This window comes from Chrysemys picta, chromosome 7 (assembly GCF_011386835.1).
Source record: "Chrysemys picta bellii isolate R12L10 chromosome 7, ASM1138683v2, whole genome shotgun sequence".
NCBI lineage: Eukaryota > Metazoa > Chordata > Testudines > Emydidae > Chrysemys > Chrysemys picta.
In genome coordinates this window covers 123157380-123183059 of record NC_088797.1, presented here as the reverse complement: position 1 = coordinate 123183059, position 25680 = coordinate 123157380, and the positions used below count along the sequence as shown (strand labels likewise).

The 25680-nt window shown below is 46.3% G+C and overlaps 1 protein-coding gene across 5 annotated transcripts in view; it reads left to right on the top strand.

The window, feature by feature from the left end:
- The window catches only part of CFAP58 (cilia and flagella associated protein 58), a 142562-nt gene extending 126279 nt beyond the window's left edge, over positions 1–16283 (top strand). For 4 of the 5 annotated variants that reach the window (XM_005303510.5, XM_042855210.2, XM_065552533.1 and 1 more), the window contains 3 exons: positions 1563–1682; positions 8233–8366; positions 15225–16283. In XM_005303510.5, coding sequence (XP_005303567.2) covers positions 1563–1682; positions 8233–8366; positions 15225–15345 — 375 coding nt within the window. In that variant the 3' untranslated portion in view covers positions 15346–16283. Of the gene's footprint in view, positions 1–1145; positions 1219–1562; positions 1683–8232; positions 8367–15224 lie in introns of those variants that run through there. The other variant, XM_065552535.1, reaches the window with a different exon arrangement.
- Positions 16284–25680: the final 9397 nt, after the last annotated feature.

Sequence of the window (25680 nt, the reverse complement as noted above, 5' to 3'; positions counted from 1 at the left end):
CTATTGTCTAACAGTGCGATTAAAACTACGATTAATCGCGATTATTTTTTTTATTTAATGGCGTGAGTTAATTGCAATTAATTGATAGCCCCAATTCCCAGCCTTCATTTGATAAGCAGTATTGCCAACCTCAAGTGTTAAAATTGTGAGTCAGGCCCCCCAAAATCATCACGAGATTGGCTTAAAAATGATATTTTTTAAAAAAAGTTTTTTTATTTGCGTTTTGTTTTTGAGTCTTTTAGATGTACACATTTTCCATCTTTTCTCTTCAACCACAAGGGCTAGAAACTTGTTTTTTAAATAATCGCTGAAATTCTCAGAATCACCTTACTGCAGGAGCAGGGCACCCAGGAAAACACCAAGTATTGAGAGAAGTGGCAACACTGGTAAAAGAACATTTCTACACTCACAGCATACAGAAGGGGGATCATTCTTTCTCATTATCTAACAAACTCAGATGCCTGCTTTGTCTTTTTTCTAGGAGGAGGATTATATTAAATAATAATAATTATCTCAGTCTGAGTGGTTGGGTTGCCATCTCTGAGGTACAAAAAAACAGGACATCCAGGATGATCCCATGTCCGTAAAACTGAACAGCTGGTAGCGTGTACTGAGCACACTTACAAATGTCCCAGGACAGCCTCTTCAAAAAAGGGATGATCTTGGGAAAACCTAGACCGGTGGTCCCATCACTGAGCGTGGTGAAGCATTAGCCACATTGAAATGTGCAAAACCATGATATGGACTTCACCTAATACATGTATTAACTCAGGTAAAATAAATTAGACCTTAAACCATATTTGGAAGCAGCGTTTCACCATTGAAAGCCACAAGTGGCCATGGAGTTCCTCTGGGAACTTATGGCTTGTTACATCCATGTACTGCATAGGTTCTGTTGTAATGTGTGGGAAGAGGAGACATATGACAAGGAAAAATTGTTCACTGGTAATTGTGTTTGTCATAGTCATCCCTAATTTTCCTTTCCTCCCACATCCCCTTGGGGGCTCTCTCAGTTAGTGGTGTGTTTTGTTTGGCTTTCTTCCATATTTATTTGCTCTGCGGGATTCTATTTGGAGAAGAAAGTGGGTGGGCTGGTTCTTTTATATAGGCCGTGATTGACAGTTTTGTTGACTCCTTACTTCCAGGTGGGTGGAGCTATATCCCTTAATGTAATGTGATGGGGGTGGGAGAAGGGGACCACAATAAACACAATTATTGGTAAGTAATTTTCTCCTTGACTACATTTCTGGTGACTCTGTTTTATACTCTCTGTGCCAAAGCAGGTTTGCTGATGACAGTGTTTAAGAATATTTAATTCTTGGTATGAACTAGCTGGGTGTTTCTCTTAATGAGCTATCCCACTGCTATCACAACAACTTTAAATACCTTATGGCTAGCAAGGCAGAGACTGACACACAGGCAGATTTGTTTCTGCAAATAGCTGCTAGATTTACTTGCATCTTTCAGCTGCGTTGATATAAATACAGGTTGTCCTGTTGCTACTGTGGTGGCAAAGAAGAGCACTTATGAACTGTTGTTGTTCTGCTTATCTTGTCTCTTAGGAAAAGGAAAAGCTGTATGTAGAGCTGAAGCACATCTTGGCCCGGCAGCCTGGGCCCGAAGCAGCAGAACAGTTGCAGCTCTACCGACACACACTCCGAGAGAAGACCAAGCAACTGAAAGTAAGAGATGCCCTTCATGGGATTAATCAGAAAGGAAGTCCATCTGAAGGGCTGCTATGCTTGTAGGACTATATCAGTGCTTTGCACAGGGAAGTCTGTCTTCCCAAGGAGTCTTTTGGTGCCGAGAAACTGAGCCTCAATCTCTGGGTAGGGGGGGCAAGAAGTTAAAAATGTTTCACTGTCAGGGGGTTTTCAGAATACTGTAATTCTTCACAGTGCTTTCACGGCTTTTGTGCAGCCTGGACAATAATACTGGAGTGCAGTAAGGTGGATAGCAAGTGAGAAAAGATAAGAAAGAATGTCAGGGAAAATGGAACAAACTCTTTAAAATAGGACACTTCCTAAACTATAGCTGTGTATCAAAAGACACCTCGTTTTCCTGTGATAGCCAGTATAGTTACTTGGCTATACAGTTATTTAGCAGTTCAGCCGTTTCCTCTCAGCTTTTTATGCATCCATATTCCACACTAAGCTGTGATGCCAAAGACCTTTTAACTGTGAGGAATGGGCATAGTTTTCTTCATTTGCGAGTCTTGTCTTGTCCTAAACAAATATTTCTGATGTTTGTCATAAAAGGATAATTCAACATTTCCCTATATTCTCTGTGAAACACTGGCCTAATAGTCACAGATCTGCCCACCTCAGTGCCAAAAAGACATCAGGATGAAGAAAGGAGTTCAGAGGGGAATAGCAATAATGGAAAAAGGCTGAAAATTTTGATTTACTAGGAAAGATTAAAATAACTGGGTATACTCAGCTTGATTAGTCAATAGATACAAGTCTAAGAGAATAAGTAGGACCCACTATATCGAGAGTCAAAGATGAAGAATTGCTATAAAATGTCTCTACAAGCAAAGACTGGCCCATCAGTTGAGAAGCATCCTTTCTAAGAATCGTCTGAAACCTAACCATTTCCATTAGCCGTTGAGGGCAGATCAATAAGTAGATCCTCCATTTCATCCAAATAAATCTGTGAAAGAACACCTTGTATTTCAGTCCAGGAATAACTTGCTGTGTAAATATTACTAACTCAACAGGTTTACTTGGACAAGCTATAGGGCCTGTTTATTGGTCTGCCCTCAGAGGCTAATGGAAACAGTTTCAATTTCTCAAATTGACTTTTTTCATAGATTTCATAGATTTTTAAGGCCAGAAGAGACCATTGGATCATCTAGTCTGACTTCCTGTCTAGCACAGGGCAGAGAATTTCATCCAGTTATCCCTGTATTGAGCTCAGTAACCTATGTCTCACTAAAGCTTATCTTCCAGAAAGGGATCCTGTCTTGATTTGAAGACTTGAACAGATGCAGAATCCACCACTTCCCTTGGTTTTGTTCCAATGGTGTTTTGGTTCTGAGGTGGACAGAACTGTACATGTTATTGTAGGTACATTGACGAGCACTTACATGACATTTCTCCAATCTACAATACAGTGTTGTGTAATGCCAGTGCTACCTGTTAACTGTGCTTTCTGTGTGAAAGTCCATAATAATATTCATAGCCTCCCTCCTGGGGAAAACAAATGGAGGTGGTTTTACTAATGTGTAAGCTTCCTAAGCATTCTGAGAATAGAATTTAGTAATATTATGTTTATTTGTTTCATTAAACGAAGAAGAAATGAAAGTGGAATTAGAATATTAATGTACAGCATATTACATGTAAACGCTCATCCACATGGACATTTTTAGATACTATAGATACATGAGGCTTAATTTCATTTTTTCTTAAATGAGTGAGATCGTCTAATAAGTGAGTCAAAACCATTTTCACACTCCTTTTAACATGCTAGTGGAAACTGTTCCTAAATCCTTGTTCATAGAATCATAGAATCATAGAATCATAGAATATCAGAGTTGGAAGGGACCTCAAGAGGTCATCTAGTCCAACCCCCTGCTCAAAGCAGGACCAATTCCCAGCTAAATCATCCCAGCCAGGGCTTTGTCAAGCCGGGCCTTAAAAACCTCCAAGGAAGGAGACTCCACCACCTCCCTAGGTAACGCATTCCAGTGTTTCACCACCCTCCTAGTGAAATAGTTTTTCCTGATATCCAACCTGGACCTCCCCCACTGCAACTTGAGACCATTGCTCCTTGTTCTGTCGTCTGCCACCACTGAGAACAGCCGAGCTCCATCCTCTTTGGAACACCCCTTCAGGTAGTTGAAGGCTGCTATCAAATCCCCCCTCATTCTTCTCTTCTGGAGACTAAACAATCCCAGTTCCCTCAGCCTCTCCTCATAAGTCATGTGCTCCAGACCCCTAATCATTTTTGTTGCCCTCCGCTGGACTCTTTCCAATTTTTCCACATCCTTCTTGTAGTGTGGGGCCCAAAACTGGACACAGTATTCCAGATGAGGCCTCACCAATGTCGAATAAAGGGGAACGATCACGTCCCTCGATCTGCTGGCAATGCCCCTACTTATACAGCCCAAAATGCTGTTAGCCTTCTTGGCAACAAGAGCACACTGTTGACTCATATCCAGCTTCTCGTCCACTGTGACCCCTAGGTCCTTTTCTGCAGAACTGCTACCTAGCCATTCGGTCCCTAGTCTGTAGCAGTGCATGGGATTCTTCCGTCCTAAGTGCAGGACTCTGCACTTGTCCTTGTTGAACCTCATCAGGTTTTTTTCGGCCCAATCTTCTAATTTGTCTAGGTCCCTCTGTATCCGATCCCTACCCTCTAGTGTATCTACCACGCCTCCTAGTTTAGTGTCATCTGCAAACTTGCTGAGAGTGCAGTCCACACCATCCTCCAGATCATTAATAAAGATATTAAACAAAACCGGCCCCAGTACCGACCCTTGGGGCACTCTGCTTGAAACCGGCTGCCAACTAGACATGGAGCCATTGATCACTACCCGTTGAGCCCGACGATCTAGCCAGCTTTCTATCCACCTTACAGTCCATTCATCCAGCCCATATTTCTTTAACTTGGCGGCAAGAATACTGTGGGAGACCGTATCAAAAGCTTTGCTAAAGTCAAGGAATAACACATCCACTGCTTTCCCCTCATCCACAGAGCCAGTTATCTCATCATAGAAGGCAATTAGGTTAGTCAGGCACGACTTCCCCTTCATGAATCCATGCTGACTGTTCCTGATCACTTTCCTCTCCTCTAAATGTTTCATAATTGATTCCTTGAGGACCTGCTCCATGATTTTTCCAGGGACTGAGGTGAGGCTGACTGGCCTGTAGTTCCCCGGATCCTCCTTCTTCCCTTTTTTAAAGATGGGCACTACATTAGCCTTTTTCCAGTCATCTGGGACCTCCCCCGATAGCCATGAGTTTTCGAAAATAATGGCTAATGGCTCTGCAATCTCACCCGCCAACTCCTTTAGCACCCTCGGATGCAGCGCATCCGGCCCCATGGACTTGTGCACGTCCAGTTTTTCTAAATAGTCCCGAACCACTTCTTTCTCCACAGAGGGTTGGTCACCTTCTCCCCATGCTGTACTGCCCAGTGCAGCAGTCTGGGAGCTGACCTTGTTCGTGAAGACAGAGGCAAAAAAATCATTGAGTACATTAGCTTTTTCCACATCCTCGGTCACTAGGTTGCCTCCCTCATTCAGTAAGGGGCCCACACTTTCCTTGATTTTCTTCTTGTTGCTAACATACCTGAAGAAACCCTTCTTGTTACTCTTAACATCTCTTACTAACTGCAACTCCAAGTGTGATTTGGCCTTCCTGATTTCACTCCTGCACGCCTGAGCAATATTTTTATACTCCTCCCTGGTCATTTGTCCAATCTTCCACTTCTTGTAAGCTTCTTTTTTGCGTTTAAGATCAGCAAGGATTTCACTGTTTAGCCAAGCTGGTCGCCTGCCATATTTACTATTCTTTCTACACATCAGGATGGTTTGTTCCTGCAACCTCAATAAGGATTCTTTAAAATACAGCCAGCTCTCCTGGACCCCTTTGCCCTTCATGTTATTCTCCCAGGGGATCCTGCCCATCTGTTCCCTGAGGGAGTCAAAGTCTGCTTTTCTGAAGTCCAGGGTCCGTATTCTGCTGCTCTCCTTTCTTCCTTGTGTCAGGATCCTGAACTCGACCATCTCATGGTCACTGCCTCCCAGGTTCCCATCCACTTTTGCTTCCCCTACTAGTTCTTCTCTGTTTGTGAGTAGCAGGTCAAGAAAAGCTTTGCCCCAGTTGGTTCCTCCAGCACTTGCACCAGGAAATTGTCCCCTACACTATCCAAAAATTTCCTGGATTGCCTGTGCACCGCTGTATTGCTCTCCCAGCAGATATCAGGGTGATTAAAGTCTCCCATGAGAACCAGGGCCTGCGATCTAGCAACTTCTGCTAGTTGCCAGAAGAAAGCCTCGTCAAAGTGCATTACGTGTACCTTAGTCTCACGTCTTATTACAGGGCTGACAAGAGTAATCTATCTTAACCCTTGTCACTAGAAATCAGGATTTCCTGATTCTGAAGAGCTGCCTCATGGAAAACTTTTTGAAGGTGTGATAATGAGAAGCAATTCTATTTATATGTAATGTAGGGCTCTTCCCTTGTTCCCGTGGTCGCCTTTGTTTAACCTGGCTGCACCAGATCATTAATAACCCTGTGGAACTCTTAGATGCCTGGAATAAAGCTGTACAGAGCGCTCACGGACACTCGGCGCTATGGTCCTCTGCTGTCGAAGCGTACTGTGGTTGTTATTATTGTAAGGATTAGCCCCCACTTAAGACAAAAGGAGTATGTGAACACTTTTGCTGAGTGTTGTTTTGGGTAGGGGTGTGTCCGTGTATGTGTGTGTGAAGAACAATCAAACAACTGGGAGAGACTGAGGACAGAAAGTGAGCGAGGCAGAGGCAAAAAACAAGAAAGCCAAGCAGTAGCCAATGAGCACAGGGTGACCCTGGAAAAAACGAGAGAGAGAATGTTTGGGTCTGCCGACTGAGGAGGCTTGGGGTTATAAGTAAGGCAAATATTTGGTCACTGTTATTTTTAGTAAAAGTCACAGACAGGTCACGGGCAATAAATAAAAATTCATGGAGCCTGTGACCTGTCCGTGACTTACTAAAAATAACGGGACAGGGCTAAATAGGGGGAGGAATGGAGTCCGATGGGTGAGGTGGGGACTGACAGGCCAAGACCCCCGGCTCTAGCGGCCGCAGCAGGGGGCGCAGCCAAGAGGGGGCACATGGTCCAGGGATGCTGTGGGGCAGGGGCGCACAGCCCCCGATGCAGCTCCCACCATGGGGCTGGGGCGTGTGACCCCGGCTGCAGCTCCCAGCAGAAAACGTGGGGCTGGGGCACACAGCCAGGCTGCAGTTCCCCCACCCCTTGCAAACCACAGGGCAGGGGCTGCGGGTCCTGATTCCAGCTCTCCAGTTTGCAGTTGTAAGCTGTTGCAGAAGGGCAACCGCCAGCCCCCACTTTAGCTGCTGACAGCTAAACGTGGAAGAAGTCACAGAGGTCCGGTAAAGTCACGGAATCCATGACTGCTGTGACCTCCATGACTAAATCGTAGCCTTAGTTATAAGCTAAACAACTGCTCCTATTGTTCTTGGTTCCTCCTGCATTTGGAGAAGCAGGAAGTTATATGTTTCTTGTAAATAAACAAAGTTGCATCATAGAAAATACCTGACTCTCTCCAAACTTTGACTAGTCTCAATATTCTTCTTCCTGCAGCAGGAAAGTGCATTTGGCATGACCCTATTTCCAAATTAATTGATTTATATGGGATCAGGATCATGCCAATAATTGTATTGCATGATGCCATATTGCTTATGTGGAGTTAATTATATTCTATAATACAGTGGGCCCTCTTGAACAAAAATGCAATATTAAAGTTCCTATTCGCTTGTGATGAGGCAGGTCTTGTAATGTCTGCATGAAACAGGTATTTATGAATGTCTTGAAAGGGTGCACAACAGAAGGACATTAATGCTAGTAGAAGAGGATGACTTTTCAACTGTCTAAAATCGTCCTTCAGTTAGAAACATTAATGACGTAATGGTATAGGCAGATGGCAGAAAGATTCCAGAGTAACATTTGCTCTACTCCCTGGAAGTCTAGACCCCGGCCAGCTCTCTCCTGATTAGTAAAGATAGAAAGCACAACTCTAGCTGCAAGCATTGAAAGGCATTTTGAAATGTCCGGCTCACATTATATCCCTCAGCTCTCCCTCATTAAACTGGACAACTTTCATTTTAAGAGCCACAGTTTTCTCCAACCCCCACAAATATGCCTTTGCCTTACTTTCACTGCTGTAAATTATTTACATCAGAAATGAATAATCAAGACACTGAAATGCTAGGAAAATATAACTTTTGGTAAAGAGGTGGATCCTATGCCATTTTAAAACTCCCTGCTTAATTATTTGTCTGTGCTCCTTGTTTTGGGTCTTTGATTCACATTTGGGTCCAGGAAGGTAGAGAACTACAGTAAATGTTGTTAGTGTCACTCAAAAGATGCTTGGTGAGGTATGCGGTGTAGCTTTAACTCTGTAAACTGCCTTCAGGTGGGCAGAGATTTTATCTGATAGGGGAAAAGGGAGTGTGTGACAGACGTAACCTGTGAAGCTCACTTTTTGCTTTTGGTTGGTTAGGTTTTGTCTTCAGAACTGAACATGTATGAGTCACAGAGTCAAGAGTACAAGTATGAAATAGAGAGACTGGGCAATGAACTCCTGAATGTGAAGAAGAAATACCTAACCCAGAAACGCAAGGAACAGCAGACCAAGTAAGGAATAATGTTAATTCTCGAAATCCGTCTCTCCAGCTAACCCTCATCCTTAGGCACAGCACACCTCAGTTGCATCTGAGTGCCTTACAAAGATATAAACGCAGAAAAGTTTGGGTACTCTGAATTCTTCCCTCTTCTCCTTGAGCAGGTCTAGAAGTTTTTAAAAAAAATCTGTAAATGTTTTTCTTTCTCATGTTCCTCTTCCTCCCTTTCTTTTCTCCCATCTCCTCATTTGGCTTCCAACTTCCTCTTCCTTTCTCTGTCCCGTTCTTCCATTCTCTAGTCTCCTTTTTATGGCAACACTTATAGTATATTTGCTGCTTCAGGGATGGATGTTACTGTGTGAATGCTATTACGTTAGGACGGGATTCGTAATCACGGGTCAGGCACTAAGAAAGCACTGTCCCCCCACTAACACAACTGAACAATTCCATGGTTCACAAAGATCACCTGTCATAATTGTGGTGACTTCTGAGAGAGCCTAGGGCCATCCTACAGAGCTATCTGGAGATCACTGCAAGGCCTGTGAATTTGATCTGATATTGGGAAGGGAGCAAACTGTATTGAGTGGAGCATTGGGGTGATATGTTTGCTTTGATCTGAATCTCTCAGCAGATGCAAAGCAGCATGTTACACCAGCTGGAGCTATTTTTAAGGCGGTCATGTTAATTCCTATGTTACCCATACAATCTAGGGCACCCTACTTATACCTACTGAGGGCTTGAGGTGTAACCCGGTCAATTTAGGCACCATCACCCTCTCCCTACCGAGGGCTTGGAGTGTAAGACACCTGCTCTTTCCCACGGGGCTCCAGGAGAAACTTGGTCGATTTACGAACCTGCCCTCTCCCACGGGGCTCCGGGTTCTACGGATCTGTGTGACCTTTTCCCAGTGAACGAGCCTTACACAGCTGTGCTTTAAACATCTATGTAGTAGCAACACACACAGAATATGTATAACGAGCAAATCTCTTGTGCTCACCCCTCCCAATACACAGAGAAATTTCTCCCGATGGCCAGTCAGGATCCACTCATCTGGGGGTTCCTGGCAGTGCCTCTGCATGTCACGGTCGTGCAGAGGGATCAGAGTTCCAGCAGCTTGATGTTGAACTGCGGTCCGGAAATGGTTCCCAAAGAGCATTGTTTTTCAATTTCATTATATAGTTAAAATGAGCTACTCCCTACAACCTATCACATTATCCCACACTCCTAGATAACAAAAATTGTAACCAATTACACACTGGCACCTGTGTGTCCTCCTTCCTGCCCAAGTTTTTTACATTGGTATCTTTCATGCCTAAATTGTAACTTAGTTGTCACCTCCTCTGTTTATGCAGATGGTCAGCATAAAAACACTGGTCACAGCTTATTTTACCATTTATTGAGTCTCTTTCTGTATCCTCTCTAATTTCCCAGTGCCTGGGTGTCTCTACCTTACAACCTTGGTGGTTATAATTCTCATTAGGGACATTCTTGAGGTGGGGGTGCTTTATCAGCAGCAGAACATTTTTTTTTTCCAATTTTAGTGATGAACTCCTTGAGTTTCACCCAAGGCTGGTTTAATATACTGTGTATGTGTGTGTGGGGGGGGGAAAGACTGATCAGGTCTCAGGCCTGCACCTAGGCAGGGTCATTGCTAGGGTTACCATACGTCCTCTTTTTCCCGGACATGTCCAGCTTTTCGGCACTCAAACCCCCGTCCGGGGGGAATTGCCAAAAAGCCGAACATGTCCGGGAAAATGGCAGCTCTGCTCCTCCCCGACTCTTCGGCTCTGTTTAAGAGCCGGGCTGCCCGAGCGCTATCGGCTTCGGGCAGCCCCATGCCTCCAGACCCTGCACTGCCGGAGCCCGGGAGGGGAAGTGCCCGGCCGGCGGCTGGGGTCCGGAGGCAAGGGGGCTGGCCGAAGCCGGTAGCGCTCGGGCAGCCTGGCTCTTAAACAGAGCCAAAGAGTCGGGGAGGAGCAGAGCCGCCGCGCCGGGAGGCTCTGCTCCTCTTCGGCTCTGTTTAAGAGCCGGGCTGCCCGAGAGCTACCAGCTTCGGGCAGCCCCCGTGCCTCCAGACCCTACGCCCCCAGCCGGGCACTTCTCCGCCCGGGCTCCGGCGGCGCAGGGTCCGGAGGCACGGGGGCTGCCGGAAGACGGTAGCGCTCGGGCAGCCCGGCTCTTAAACAGAGCCGAAGAGGAGCAGAGCCTCCAGCTGCGGCTCTGCTCCTCTTCGGCTCTGTGTAACTGACACAGTGTCAGTTACACAGAGCCACCGCGCTGGGAGGCTCTGCTCCTCTTCGGCTCTGTTTAAGAGCCGGGCTGCCCGAGCGCTACCGGCTCCGTGCTTCCGGACCCTGCGCTGCCGGAACCCGGGAGGGGAAGTGCCCGGCTGGGGGCGCAGGGTCCGGAGGCATAGGGGCTGCCCAAAGCCCGAGCGCTACCGGCTTCACGGTTTGCTGGGCAGCCTCCAGACCCTGCGCCCCCGGCTGGGCACTTCCCCTCCCGGGCTCCAGCTGCGCTGGGGAAGCGCCGGCTGGGGGCGCAGGGTCTGGGGGCTGCCCGGCAAACCCTGAAGCCGGTAGCACTGGGGCAGCCCTTTCCCCCTGGCTGGGAGTGGAAGGGAGGAGGGGGCGGAGTTAGGGTGGGGAAGGGGTGGGGTTGGGGTGGGGCTAGGGGTGGGGAAATGGGTGGGGCCAGGGCCCGTGGAGGGTTCTCTTTTTTTATTTTTGAGATATGGTAACCCTAGTCATTGCAATCCTGGGAGCCATGCATGTCTGAATCAGTGTGCCCAGATCTGCATCCACCAGGATGGGGTGGACCTCCTAGCCTGCTATAGATGAGAAAAAACATTCATTACTGCTAAGGGCCTTGAGACTGTAAACTATCCTTATCATTGGTGCGAGGACATACTTGGTTGAGGGTGATGTAGTGGTGTGTACCACTTCTTCTAAGTGTATCTCCTCACTTACTAACATCACTTTGGTCATAGCTGGGTTGAGCTTCAGCCAGCTGCCATGGCCCATGGTCAGGAGACTTGTAGCGGGGTGAATGCCCGCTCCAGCTCTGAAGGGATTGGAAAAGCCCTGCAGAGGGCTGGGGCTGTGTAAAGGGGCAAACCCCGGCTGACTGGGGAAGTGGCTGCAGCTGGGGCCATGCCCCAAACTGAGCCACTCAGCCTTATAAGAAGGCCAGGGTAATCAGAGCAGAGGAGTCTCCCTCTGAGAGGAGGCCGAGGCTGAGGCTGAGGCTTGGCTGCAGGGAGCTCACCTGGGGACCTAGGGTAAGGCAGGGCTGGGAAAAGGCCTTGGGGGCTGGGAAGCCCTAGGCCAGCAACTCCCTAGGCTGCAGGGCCTGGTCCTAGGCTATATAGGTATTGGGGTTGCAGAGGGGAAGCCTGAGGGTGGGTAAAGGCAGCCAGTCCAAACCCCTTGATGCCTGTGATGATTGGCCGATAGACTGCAGTCTGCCCCTCTACAGTCACAGAGCACAGTTGTGTATTCAAACAGTCTGCTTTCAATTTTCAGAAGTGACTAATGTTTTTTGGGTGTTCCACTTGGGATGCCTTAAAGGGGCCTAATTTGCAGGGGCTGGGTGCTTGGCACGGTCTGAAAATCAGGCTCCATTATGGTGCCTCAAGTTGAACCCAAAATCACTAGTCATATTTGGAAATGCAGATATTTTCCCCAAGGAGAGGTTTCTAGGGGATGATGTCATTTTGCAGCTGGATGGTTTGATTTGCAGTAGTGTGGGTGTGTGTGGTGTGTGTGTTTTTTTTTTTTTTTTTTTGCATGAACCAGTTTCCCTTCCATGCATTTTCTCCCCCAGCCTGTCCCCTCTGACACTCCAAACTCTATTTTTCCATTTTCATTGACTGTGATTCAAAGCTACCTGCATTTGTCTTTGCCTTAACTGTATTTTAGAGAGCAAGCAGTACTGATGGTGGAATTAGCAAAATAGTCAGTGATAACAAGTGACCTTTGTTCATCTGCAAATTGTATAAGGCTGCCTTGATGTTGGAATTATCAACAATTGTTCACCGCTAATGGCCTTCCTGGAGTTTCAGGATCAATACACGAGGCTCCCATAATGTCTAACAATCCATTTCCAACAGTTAAGTGTCCTCTTGAAAACACTTCTAATGTTTACAGTTTGGACCTTGGTTTCACATTTGCTTTTGTGCATTAGAGAAGAAATACGCTCCTGTTTTGCTGTATGTCTGTAGCTAGAATTGATGTCCTGTTAGAATTATATTGAGAATCACATTACTCAGGACATGACTTTTTTTTTACCTTGCAAGGGACGGTTATGTTTGAATCTGTCAGTATCACACAGTGATAAAGAGGTTCCTGTTGCTGGTCAGTTTATGCCAGTTCCATCATTCTGTTTAAAAGTTAAGGATTAAATTCTGCCTGTAGTTCAACTCAGCAGGCCATCTCTCCCTGGCAGCCCCCTGCAAGGGCTAGGCACAATGGCCATCCTTTTGGCTGTTTGTTCCCTGCTAGCTACACCCTATGTATGTTCTGGGAATTCATCCAAGTGCCAATGCTGAGATTTGTCCAGGACAGCAGCGATTTATGTCCCGTGTTTCCCCCCCCCCCCCACACCCCTGTTTCAGAGGCTGGACAGTATTGTTTTGGTTCCCAGCCCTGACTCACACGCCTCCTCTGGGAGATCGCTAGAGCTGAGTGAAATTCTTTTGGTGAATAGTTTATTTGCCCAAAAAATGCAGTTTCAGGTTGACTGGAACTATTTGATATTGATCCCTGTTCCAATGACTTATTTATAAAAAGTAGGAAAGCTTCAACAGAAGAGACTGAGACCCCATAACTCAGTTGTTAGGGTGACCTGCAAAACCCAAGTCCAAATTCCTTCTCCAGATCAGCTAGAGGCAGGAATGGAATTTCGGGCTTCCACATACTAGAAGAGTGCCCTAGCCACCACTGCTCCTCTGCCTTCATTTGACCCAACTTTAAATTTTGCTGACATTTCATATTCAGTGCAACCCAAAATTAAGCCTTTTTTTTACTAGATTGTTGTAACAGTGGCAAACGGCGACAGCGTGTCTGCTCTACTTGTGGCTGCCTTTGCTGATAAAAAGAGAATCCCGTTGGTGCAACAGCATTGGCAGCATTACTGACTACGCTGGTATGCGGCTGAGTTAATGCTCCTCGATAGCACCATATAAAGGGGTAATCTAAAGGCCTTTATTGATTTGCACCAGACTGCCCTCTTTTGTGATTTAAAGTCTTGCTTCTTGAAGTGATGCAGCTTCCCATGGCTGTAATGATTGATGGATTTGCACAGGACCTTAGCTTTGGATTTGGCTTCAAGCTGGAAATCTTTAGTCCTCTCTTTCTGTTCCCTGGCCCTCCCTGACAGAATCACCAGCTCCCTCTGACATTCTTTCTTCCTCCCTGTTCTCCCCTACCACTATTTGTTGCTTTTCTTCTCCATTACCTCTGCTGGTTACTCAAACACCTTGGTATTGGTTTGATCTCCGAGGATTGGTATGGGATATGGAGCCTTTAATTGCCTCTAGGTCGCTAGCTTGAATCCAGATCAGAGACCTGATCCATTAGCCCTTTCCTGTGTGAATAGCTGCATTGACTACAGGCAGTAACCAGAAAGTCATTATCACCTGACAGCTTGGACAATGATGCTGATTGAAACAGTACCTGGTGCACAAGAATCAGCTACACTGCAGTTGGCACCCTTGCTGACAGCCTCAGTGAGGGCCCACAGTTTGAAAGGACATGGAGCTGGGCCAACCTTCTCACTCCAGGGTGGAAATACCTGTCACGATGGGGCACCTCAGGCCCCAGGGCTGTCAGCCTGGCACCTTTCCCTCAGCACTACATTGACTTTGTTAAAAACATTTACAAGTTATTTCTGTGCATCTAACCCAACCTGTGGTTAATCACATGCTTCCACACAAATGACACCTGTCTCTGAATCCTTGAGGTGTATCTCAGAAAATTGAAAATGCTGCCCCTTTATATTTATTCTACTCTGGATACCTGCGCCCCTCTCCCTCCCCGAGACCTATTGAAGAGTGAACATCTAAACATTGCTCCGGTCTCTTAAGGCCACCACATTCACGCTCTGGATCCTCAGATGGAGCAAGTGCCTGAGGCTATAGATGCCCCACAGATCTAGTGTTTGGTTTTCTGCAAATACAACAGGCTGGGTAATTATAACTGGAACTTTGTTAAAATTTGAAGACAGATGCGGGGGGAGGGATAGCTCAGTGGTTTGAGCATTGGCCTGCTAAACCCAGGGTTGTGAGTTCAATCCTTGAGGGGGCCACTTAGGGATCTGGGGCAAAATCAGTACTTGGTCCTGCTAGTGAAGGCAGGGGGCTGGACTCAATGACCTTGCAAGGTCCCTTCCAGTTCTAGGAGATGGGATAGCTCCATTAATTTAATTTAAAATAACACTATTTGTTCATTAAAATTCAACAAAGGAAAAATATCTCCCCATCCTGCCTTTGATGAATCTAGCTGTTTGTTTGAAAACAAATGAGGAGTTGGTAGAACAGGGCGATGATTAGAAACCCAAAGTCACAAAGCTCACGCTTATTCTAGTTCTAATGAGATGCTCTGACCGACTTTGGGCGGCTAACATTAGAACTCATTTAGTTCTAATTTTTAATAATTCTGAAAAGCATCAGTAGTCGCTTAATTAGATCCAAACAGACACCTAGTCTTGGCTGTTTAGCCTAACAGGCTTTAATCAACATATTTTTAATGATCGCTTGGTACAGTGGTTGCATCACAGACACTTTGGAGGACACAGACTTGCTTAGTTTGAAAACACTGTTGCATAGTTAAAGTGAAACATTTTTTTCCTTTTCCCTCTGTTTCCTCTAAAGGGATAAGGAGCGAGTGTTGGCTAACATGGAGCAGGAGTATCCAACGCAGAGAATGGACGTTCCTCGTTTCACTGGGGGAGGCTTTGCTCTCACCAAGCAGCCGCCCAAGGTTATGGCCTAAACTGGAGTCATCTCATCATGTCCCACTTTTCCTGCTGAACTAAATCCGTTCTTGGGTGTTTCAGAGAATGGTTTTAGAGTAACTCATATCAAATATTCTCTTTGCTATCACTGCATTGTTATCATAAAAGAAGCTTATTCTAGAGCGGCCAGTACTGTAATTTACACACTCTGGGCTAAATTCCACCCTTGATGGCACCAGCATTACCACATGTCCATGGAGCTGCACAGCTGGGACATGTGCTGATATTTCTTCCTTATTACTGTGACTTTTTATTTAGAATTGTAACACCCAAAATACTTCAATATGCACAACTATATACCCTATATCTACCTCCACCCCATACACATTCTGTTTATCCATCAATTTAAATCTACTAATAGGAAGGAGAAAAACAGAAAAGAAGGAAAAAGGAATAACAAGAAGCTCCATGGCCTATTTTAAGCAAATACAGAGTTGACAACTCTTTGTCAGATGTTCACATGATGCAGTTTTTTGTGCGTGAGTAATAACGTTTGGTTTATTCAATATTTGCTACAGCCGTTATTAAGATCAAGGGAGTTTCTGGCCACAGTACACCTACCCACTGTCCATTGTTAAGGGATGCAATTCTGCATACGGGATGTGGATACTAAGTGACATAATTATGTCTGTTCAAATAGGCAGTCTGTCTACTCTGTCTGGAACCTACTATCCTCTATAAATTTTCTTGTGAATCTGAACTCAAAACATGGCAAACTTTGCACTTTATTTTCTATTAAGAGAAAGATCCTGGAACATTTTTGTAACTTTAAAAAATTGTTTTTGCAATGCAGCGTGAGCCCTCCAATCTTTTCGGCCAAAAGAGATTTAATTACCAAGTGATATGACAAAATCACTGCAAGAGGAGCTGAAGTAGAGAAATTCTCAAGCTATAAAATAAAATGTTTTGAAACTGATTTCTATATGGAATGCTCTCTCTTTGGACTAGTTTTTCATCCCTGAGGAGAGATGCTGATAAATATTTAATACAAAAAAAACCCTTTGCAGAGATTTTGATCTTTGCTTTGGTGGAATACATAATTAAATATTGAAGCTACTGTGGGAAACTTTTAATGGAAGTGTTTAATTCAGGGGACTCAAGTTAAATACAACAGGGAATCTACTTGTCTGGTACATCAGACTAGAACACCGAGTCATCAGATCTATTGTATTTTTTTTTCTCTGTCAAGTATATTTGCACCACAGTATCATTTTAGAGGAGTCTTATTGTCTGAATCTTGTGGTGTGTGTGTGTGACATTTCAGTATAACCACAATAATCCAATCACAGTAAAGTCAAGATGGCTGACCTGGATAGATGAGTATGAAGACATCCCAAATAGGTCTAGGCCATTCTTTAGAAAGGAGCTGAATTTCCAGTAGTTACTATAAAGCCAGATTCTTTCCCCGTTTACTCAGACTGAGTAGTAATGTACTCTGGGAGTAGTCGTATTGAAATAAATTAAACTATTCCCAGAGTAAACCATTACTTCATATGGGTAACAATGGAAAATTGGGCTCAGAGAACCCTAGAAGCCCAGCCCATTATGCATAAGTCATTTGTTTATTACTCCATATCTTAACTGTACAATATAGGGGCCAAATTCAAAGTTCATTCAAATCAGTGGCTGTCTTTCCATTAATTCAGATTAGGATCTAGGAGAGAGTGTGACCTAATGGTTAAGGCAGGGGGCACGGAATGGGGGTGTAGGCACCAGGCTGATTCTCTGCTCTGCTTCTTTCTGCTTGTGACCTTGGGCAAATCCCTAACAGACAGATTCTTCCACCATTACTTGCACTGTGTAGTATCTAGTATCAAAATAAAGGGGACTACGAATGGAATAAGGTACTATTCAGTGAGGAAGGAAGGCAGAATCTGACCTTAAATATCTCACTGTCTGTTTACCTATCTGTAAAATGGGTATAATAATACTTGAGTGGAGAGTTAGGAGGATTCATTCATTCATGTTTGAAACGCACTTTAAGGTACTTAGATGAAGAGCACTATAGGAATGCAAAGTACTATGTATGATTTGTGACAGCAAGTATGCTTTCTACTCCGAAGGGATGAGTAATAGGTCTGAGCCCACTTGCCAAGTGCAGCAGATAGCAATAAAATTCTAGGAGACTAAGGTTAGGCACCCGAAGTTTGAATACATTGGCCACTAGCCCTGCCCCAGCTCATTGCATTAACTAGAGTTACCATACGTCTGGTTTTTCCCGGACATGTCCGGCTTTTCGGCAATCAAACCCCCGTCCGGGGGGAATTGCCAAAAAGCTGAACATCTCCGGGAAAAATACCGGCCGGGCACTTCCCCTCCCGCGGCTGCTCTGCTCCTCCCCGGACTCAGACTTCAGCTCTGTTTAAGAGCCACGCTGCCCGAGCCAGCGCTACCGGCTTCGGGCAGCCCCCGTGCCTCCGGACCCTGCGCCGCTGGAGCAGAGCAGCTGGAGCCGGGGAGGAGAAGTGCCCAGCCGGCGGCTCGGGGTCCGGAGGCAAGGGGGGCTGCCCGAAGCCGGTAGCGCTGGCTCGGGCAGCTTGGCTCTTAAACAGAGCTGAAGTCTGAGTCCGGGGAGGAGAAGTGCCCGGCTGGGGGCGCAGGGTCCGGAGGCATAGGGGCTGCCCGAAGCCCGAGTGCTACGGGCTTCATGGTTTGCCAGGCAGCCTCCAGACCCTGCGCCCCCCGGCTGGGCGCTTCCCCTCTCGGGCTCCAGCTGTGCTGGGGAAGCGTCGGCCGGGGGAGCAGGGTCCGGAGGCTGCCCGGCAAACCGTAAAGCCGGTAGCGCTCAGGCAGCCCTTTTCGCGTGGCTGGGAGGGAGGAGGGGGAGTTAGGGCGGGGACTTTGGGGAGGGGCAGGCAAAGGGCAGAGTTGGGGCAGGTCCAGGGTGGGAAAGGGGTGGGGCTAGGGCCTGTGGAGTGTCCTCTTTTTTTATTTTTTAAATATGGTAACCCTACATTAACTTACCGCTTTTAGGAGAACTAAACTTGCTTGGGAATTTGAAAAATTAAGAATTGTTGCTAATAACTTTTATCATTGCCAGGAATGAAGCAACTACAGCCCGCCTAATTTACAGCCTCAGAGTCCTGAAACCTTATGTAGGTTCAGGCATTAAAATTGACTAAAGCACACCAGAAACCGAACAAACCCCCCGAGACTATAAAAGCCAAAGAACTTGAAAATCATTGTCACTGTCTGTGAATCTGCATGGTGCCGAGGTGCTTTTAATGCTCGGAGATTTGACTTACACAGCAGGAAACGACAGAACTTTAATGGTAGCATCATTTGTTCACTTAGCCCTGCGTTGTAGGCGGCATTTCTGAAGTGCTCATTTAGGTCCCGTCGCTGAATAATGATAATTGAATCCAATACTGGGCGAGATGTAAACCAGAAGGTATAGGCACACTTCACCTCTTGGTTGCTATAAACGCATGTGGAAAGATGGAGGGCTTGATCCATGCCCCCTGAAGTAAATGGGAACCTTTCCACTCACTGCAGCAGGTGTTGGATTAGGTCCATAGCCATCTGCCTGGTGAGTGTATCATGGATTCTAAGGAACTTCTCTTGTGGGGGGTGTAATACTTTATCAGTGTTTGATTTCAGAGCTCCGGAGAGGGACACACGCTACTTTAAAGACAAGGTAGCTTCCCTGAAGAAGCTTACTATCTAAGGCCCTGACCCTTTAAGCTGAGGTCAATTGGTGCAGAGGGGTCTGTCCGCATCACATTGCAGGAGCCGGGCCTCACTCAGACAACGTACATGATATAACAAATTCAGCCACAGAAGCGTGAGCTCTCTAGGGGGAGGGACTATCTGTTTGCTACCCGTGTACAGAGTCCCTAGCACCAGGCGGCCCGGATCCATAAATGGGACCTGTAGACACTACTGGAGTGTGAATAATCGATACAATCAGGCACATGGTGTGTGCTGCTATCTCCTACCAGTGTAAATCAGGAATAACTCCCCGGAAGTCCACGGGGTTTCACTGGTGTAAGGCAGATCACAACCAGGACCCACCTGTGGGGAGATCAGTATTGCAAACACGTAAGAGGGGATGGAGGTGCTCACGACTAGGTGCTTTTCCAAGTGTCACTGAAGAAGGCGTGATGTGTGCATGGAGGGAGCTGTGGCGGGAGCAGCAGGAGAGGAACATGGTTTTAGCAATATGTTCTAAATGGCCTAGAAGAGTGAGAGGCGAGACACAGTGTGGCCATCAAGGAAGAGGCTGCGGTAGTTTACAGGAAAGCTAACCAAGGTGTTAGCAGCCTGGGGAAGAAGAAATGAGACATCACTGCGGGCTATCAACAAAGCATCGCTACAGAGACACCCTCCCTCTGGATACACGGGCTGTCAGGTAGGTCTGTCAACATTTGCACGGTAAACACTATTATCAGAGCTTTATAATCTAGCTGTACAAATTTCCCTCTGGGCTGGTGTGCAGTGTGCCAGTTCTCAGATCACTGAGCCGAACTGCGCAGTATTCCATGGATGGCTGTGGAGTTACGCCAGGGCTGAATTAACTACGCCACAAGCAAATTTGGAGAGAGGCGGCAGGGTGAAAAGGATCTCTTTGAATGTTTTATTTTAAATCCTAAGTTACAGGAGGGTGAGTCAGTGACAGTCTGGAACACGAGGCAGGAATTGTGGTTTCTAGCCTGGTTCCCTATTCACTGGCCCACACTAAGCCCATCAGCATTTACTCTCTAGGAGCGGAGGCTCTAGATCAGGGTAATTTGTATTTAGGGACTTTAATAAATGAGTACTAGTTACCCAGTGGGTGACGTCGCTGATGGGTCACCCATTCCACGGGAGGATGGTTTTAGTTTGTTTCCAAAAACTATCGGGAGAGATTGTGAAGTTTTTTTCCCATCAAATAGCTCTTTCCTCTACAAATGGTCCCATTCAAGTCAACGGGGCTCTTTGTGGAATAAGGGGTGTGTAAGGGTGACAGAAGCTTGGCCCAGGAGCTGGGGTTAAGGGTCCTGTCTTCAAAAAGCCGTGCCTAAGTTGTGCCTGTTAAAAATGCACAGACAGCTGCATATTTTAATCCGGTGCAACTGACCGTTGGCATGTGCAAGTGCATTTGGTGGATGCAATTTAGGAGCAGTTTAGAGTCCAGATCGTTTGAAGGGCTGAGGACCCTCAACTCCCTTTGAAGTCAATGGGAATTGTGATTGCTTAGAACCCCTCAGGAGGGGCCGAGCATGTTGCTGCCAGAGGAGACGCTTAGGAAGGGTGCGGTGGGCGGGTGGGAGTTGTTTCCACATCCTTGGAGTGGCAGGTCCAGGGGTTGGAGAAAGCAGGCCTCTCCCACACTGCTTGGCCGCTGGGAGCCACAAGGGTTCCTGGTTCATTGTCTTGGCCCATAAAGCACAAATCTGTCCCAACTCTTGCTTCAGCTGGGGAAGGCGAGCTCATGGCGCATCTCCACGGCAACCAGTCTCTTCTTCCCCGCAGGGTTGGCTGGATGCAATCGTATACATGCGCCTGCAGCTTGTACTTTGGCCTGAAGAGGGGGAGAGGATGGGTCATCAGGGCTCAGCACCTTTGAGGGGGAAGAAGCTATGTTTACACCTCCCCTTTTTAGCATTCTCAGGAGAGGCAGTGAATGGGTGTCAGTAGGACCATGGGATATACCTGGGCTCCCATTGCTAGGCTCATGGCTGTTGCTAAAAAATGAGGCACTTCTCAATCTACTAACCCACTAAGCACAGTGTCTTTGTTCCTGTCTAGCTCAGTATGATTCTGTCCCCCCTCTAGCAGCTGCTCCACATGAGAGGATAAAAACCTACTAAAGCTACTTGTTAGAGGAGCTGCTCCTTTCGCTCAAGCCATAAAACATGAGTGGTTTTAGCTCTGATGGTCCCAGCTTCAAATCCTACTGACAACCCAGCCGAGGGGGCACGGTGTTGGTAATTTTGTTGTAGTAAACCTATGTGAATTGTTATTAGAAGTAAAGGAAATAATCACAACACATGCTCCTGAAATAGACTGATTTTTACATTTTATCCTCCATAAATCCAAGAACTTTCAGGGGCCTAAGTGGCCCCTGGACACCTGTGGAAACGTGCCCCCTCCTATTCAAATCTGAAGTGGCGCATTGGACTTTCTCTGGGTCAGATTTTGATACCTTTTCTCACTCTCAGTAGCATCTCCTTCCACAGGCAGTCCCATTGGCTTCGCAGGACTACTCATGCAGTAAAGTACTATCCGGCATGAGCAAGGGCATCACAGAGACTGACCAGGTGTGTGAAACTGAGCCACTTGCAATGTGCTGAGTGTCTAACAATGATCCCTAGGCAAACAGTAACTTCAGTGGAGTTCAAAGTGCTGAGTAGGGTGACCAGATGGCCTGATTTTATAGGGCCAGTCCTGATTTTTGGGTCTTTTTCTCACATAGGCATCTATTACTCCCCACCTCCTGTCCCAATTTTTGACACTTGCTATCTGGTTAGCCTAGTGCTGAGTCACATCACAAGAGGCTCTCTGCACCACACATGATCACATCCTTACAGCCACAGAAACACTCATTTAGAGATGGAGCTGAAATCCTGTCCTTAGCTCACCCTGGCGTGATTTGGTCGAGTAGCGGGCTCCAGATGTCGAGTGCTTGTCAGAACGTGGGCACCCCTAGGGGGGGTTAAAAGCTATTTGCCAGTGATCTAAGGATGTTGCCGGGGCAGGTGGGCTCCTTGACTGGGAGTTAATGGGGTAGTGATTGACCCCAAACAGGATTCCCGGGGGTGGGGATGGTGTTGCTTTTTCCGGGTGGGGAGAGGGCTGTTACTTACGGAACAGTTCAAGTGTGGAGCTCTGCAATCTGAAAAAGAAAGACGAAGCTGAACTCTTTTCAGCAAAGACTCTGGCGCAGGGAGAGCTTATCTTCTGTGCTGCCAAATCTAGTTGCTGCACTGTGAAGACAAGGTGCAGCCTTTGCCTTTGTTGTTGTGGCTTTGAAGTTGTTGGTCCTTTAGGTTCACCTTTTCCAAAACAGCCTCTGGCCCTGTGCCCAAAACTGGGCATGCTGCAAAATCCTGATCCGGGTGAGTAAACGACAAATCGGATACTCTCACACATGTACCTTTGCGAAAGGCTCTCTTGCTTCAAAATGTCGCCCTAGTGATAACATTGCATTATCCTATTCTCTGTTTGGTTGATTGCTTACCCCAGCGGCTCTCTAGCTTCCTAGACTGAGGCTGGGAGCTGTGGAAGCTGATCATCCATCAGCTAGCATGAGTCTCACCTATCTCTTTTATGAGAGACCGTGCGCCCAGGCAAAATCTCAAACCACTTTCCTGATCCCAGACTAGTTAATGGATCACGTTGCATGGCGGCAGCATCATCCAGGCCTCAGACCTGTAAAGCACTTAAGTGCTTAACTTGAAGCACATGAGTAGTCCCATTGACAATTCAAGTGTTTACAGCCCAGATCCTCAAAGGTATTTAGGTGCCTAAGGGTTTCACCAAACCAGGGCACATATGCAGGTTTTCTATGCACCCAATTTGGGGCCCCGCTCCTGCAATATGCTGAGTGTCTTCGGCAAGGTAATGAGCGACTTCAACGCCCAGTGAAGTCAACAGTGCCAGCTAGTCACAGGATAGGGTCTTCTGTGACAGTGGCTGATTGACCTGGTCAGAGCTGGTCAGTTAGACTCTCCTGCCTTTTAATCCTGAGTAACCGATCATGTGCCCCAAACCGTGTGTGTGATCCCATCTAGTTTCTGTTAAAAAAAACAAACCTGCAATTTTCATTTTTTGCAGCCTGGACAAGGGGTGAAATAAAGCCAGTTTAGCTAATGCCTGGGGGGGAAAAAAGAACATTGTACAGTATTACATTGACCTAAGAAACAGTTTTGCGAGGCAGGTTGGTCTTGTGTGGAAATGCTGTCCTGGCTCATCTCAGCCACTCTGAGTTCAAGTCCTGCCCTTGCAACAGACTCCGTGTGACCTCAGACAGGTCAGTATAATCTCCCTGTGCCTCATCTTGCTATCTGTCAGATGGGCATAAGAACAGTTCCTTTGCTGGTCTTGGCTATTTGGAGTGCACACTCTTCAGGACCAGGATTATTTCTGTCTATGCTACAGTCAGAGGTGTGATTGCAGCATGCGCGGCTAATGCGTAGCTTTAGCTTTAGCGTAGCTAGTGCAGCTAAAAATAGCAGGAAGGGTGCAGCCGCCTATCTGGGCCCTTGGTTACGTCCCAGCACTGCTAGCCCATGTCAGGGTCCATGCTGCCATCTCTTCACTGCTACTTTAGCTGCTCTAGCTGGATCAGAGCACCACCACCCATTGCAGTGTAGACGTACCCTATAGGTTTGTACAGTGCCTAGCACAATGAAGGCATGATCTTGGCTGCAGCCTCTAGTTGCTAGGGTAATACAAAGAATAGAAAGAAAGTAGCAAGTTCCATTGCTTGGGAGATTGTCTCTCACCCCCCTCCTCCCCCAGGAAAAATATTGGCTGTTTGCCAACAAAACTAAAAAACCCTGAAATGTTTTGTTTTTTGGCAAAAATTAACATTTTGTCAAAATAAAGTTTTGATGATTTTTTTTTTTTGGGACCAGCTCCAGTGATCAGGCCTCAGTACACTAGAGGGATTTAGCTGCGTTGCCCATGTTCATTCTTTAAAAGTTACACTGAATCTTTTCTCAGCCTCTTTCCAATACACGTGCACCTAGATGCGAGACTTGTTGGAATGTCACAGCAAAGTGCATTAATAACAGTTATGGTTTCCCTGTCACCATTTGGTCTGTTCCATCCTACCCCATCCCCTGATATTTCAGAGTTAGTAACGGGACGTATTCCCTCTTGACAGCTTAGGAAATCTCATCGTTGGAGTTTTCATTTAAACTGATAGTGCAGGAGGCTTCCAGAAATGACCAACTCCCTTGCTGCTTCCAGTGCAGTGGAGGAAAGAGAGAGAAACTTGAAATGCATTTAATTCCACCCTTCTGGACTGGGGCTGCGTTCCTTTATTGCTTTAGTTGAGAGCTCTTGGATAAATCCGCATTTGTACCAGGCCTGAAACTGGCTCAGTATCAACAGTATAATATTTCACTGCCTAAAACTGACCTCCAAAATTCTTTAAAACCACCTGTCTACCGATTGTGTTGTATTTCAGTAGAGTATTTCAATCTGTAGGCAATGCAGCATGCACATTCTGAATAGTATGTATGGGGCTAGATGCTCAGCTGGTCTCCACACGCACAGCTCTGGTGATGTCCCTCGATCTATGTCCAACACAGCTGTTCCAATTTACATCAGCTGAGGACCAGGTCTATAGCGTTTACATCTAATTAGATATCAGAGGGGTAGCCGTGTTAGTCTGGATCTGTAAAAGCAACAGAGAGTCCTGTGGCACCTTTAAGACTAACAGAGGTATTGGAGCATAAGCTTTCTGACGAAGTGGGTATTTACCCACGAAAGCTTATACTCCAATACATCTGTTAGTCTTAAAGGTGCCACAGGGCTCTCTGTTGCATCTAATTAGATAGCGTTCCAAATTTGTTCCTAATACGGTGTCTGTACCCTGGATGTTAGTTCAAATTTGCCATTTCCGGTGGATCATCTTCATTGTTAATATCAAAAACCATTGTGATACATAAACTTCATCTGTCTTTCTCTCACCTTGGCGTTTCAAGCCATTGTCTCATTATGCAAGCTAGATATTAGTTACTGTCTTCGGGATGGGGACCATGGTAACATTTTCAGATGCACACAAGAGTTTTTTGACCCTGTGTCTTATTTTCAAAAGTGACCCGGGAATTTATGTCTCAATGGGACTGAGGCTAATAGGCGTCTAAGTCACTTTTGAAAATGTGAGGTAGGTTCCTAAGTCGCGCAGGCATTTTTGAAAATGTTACCCCTTCTTTGGCTGTGCAAATATGGTGAGCACTGATGGGGGAGCCATGTCAATAGGGTAAAAAAATGAAATAGCAACATCCGATCTTAGGAAAGAAAAAGGGCTTTGGTGAGTGGTGGGAGTTAGGAGATCCGCGTCCCAGCCCCAGCCAGTTGAGTTAATGCTTGGAAAGTATTTCAAGCTGCTCAGATGGAAGTGATTGTATGGGGTAGGGGCAATGATGGGGTCAGCCCCTCAGCTGGTGTCAGTTACCCTCCATTGACATCAATGGAGCCCCATCCATTTACTCCAGCTGAGGGTTTGGCCTTGTCTCCCTGGGGATTAGTGCAGTATGTAGCACAATGGGGCCCTGACAGTGGTCAAAGCCTTTGGGTGCTGCAGCCGCTTCACCTTGAACTTTCCCTTGAAATATGTTAACTCCTTATGTTAACTCTGTTCCACCTTGTATTTAGCT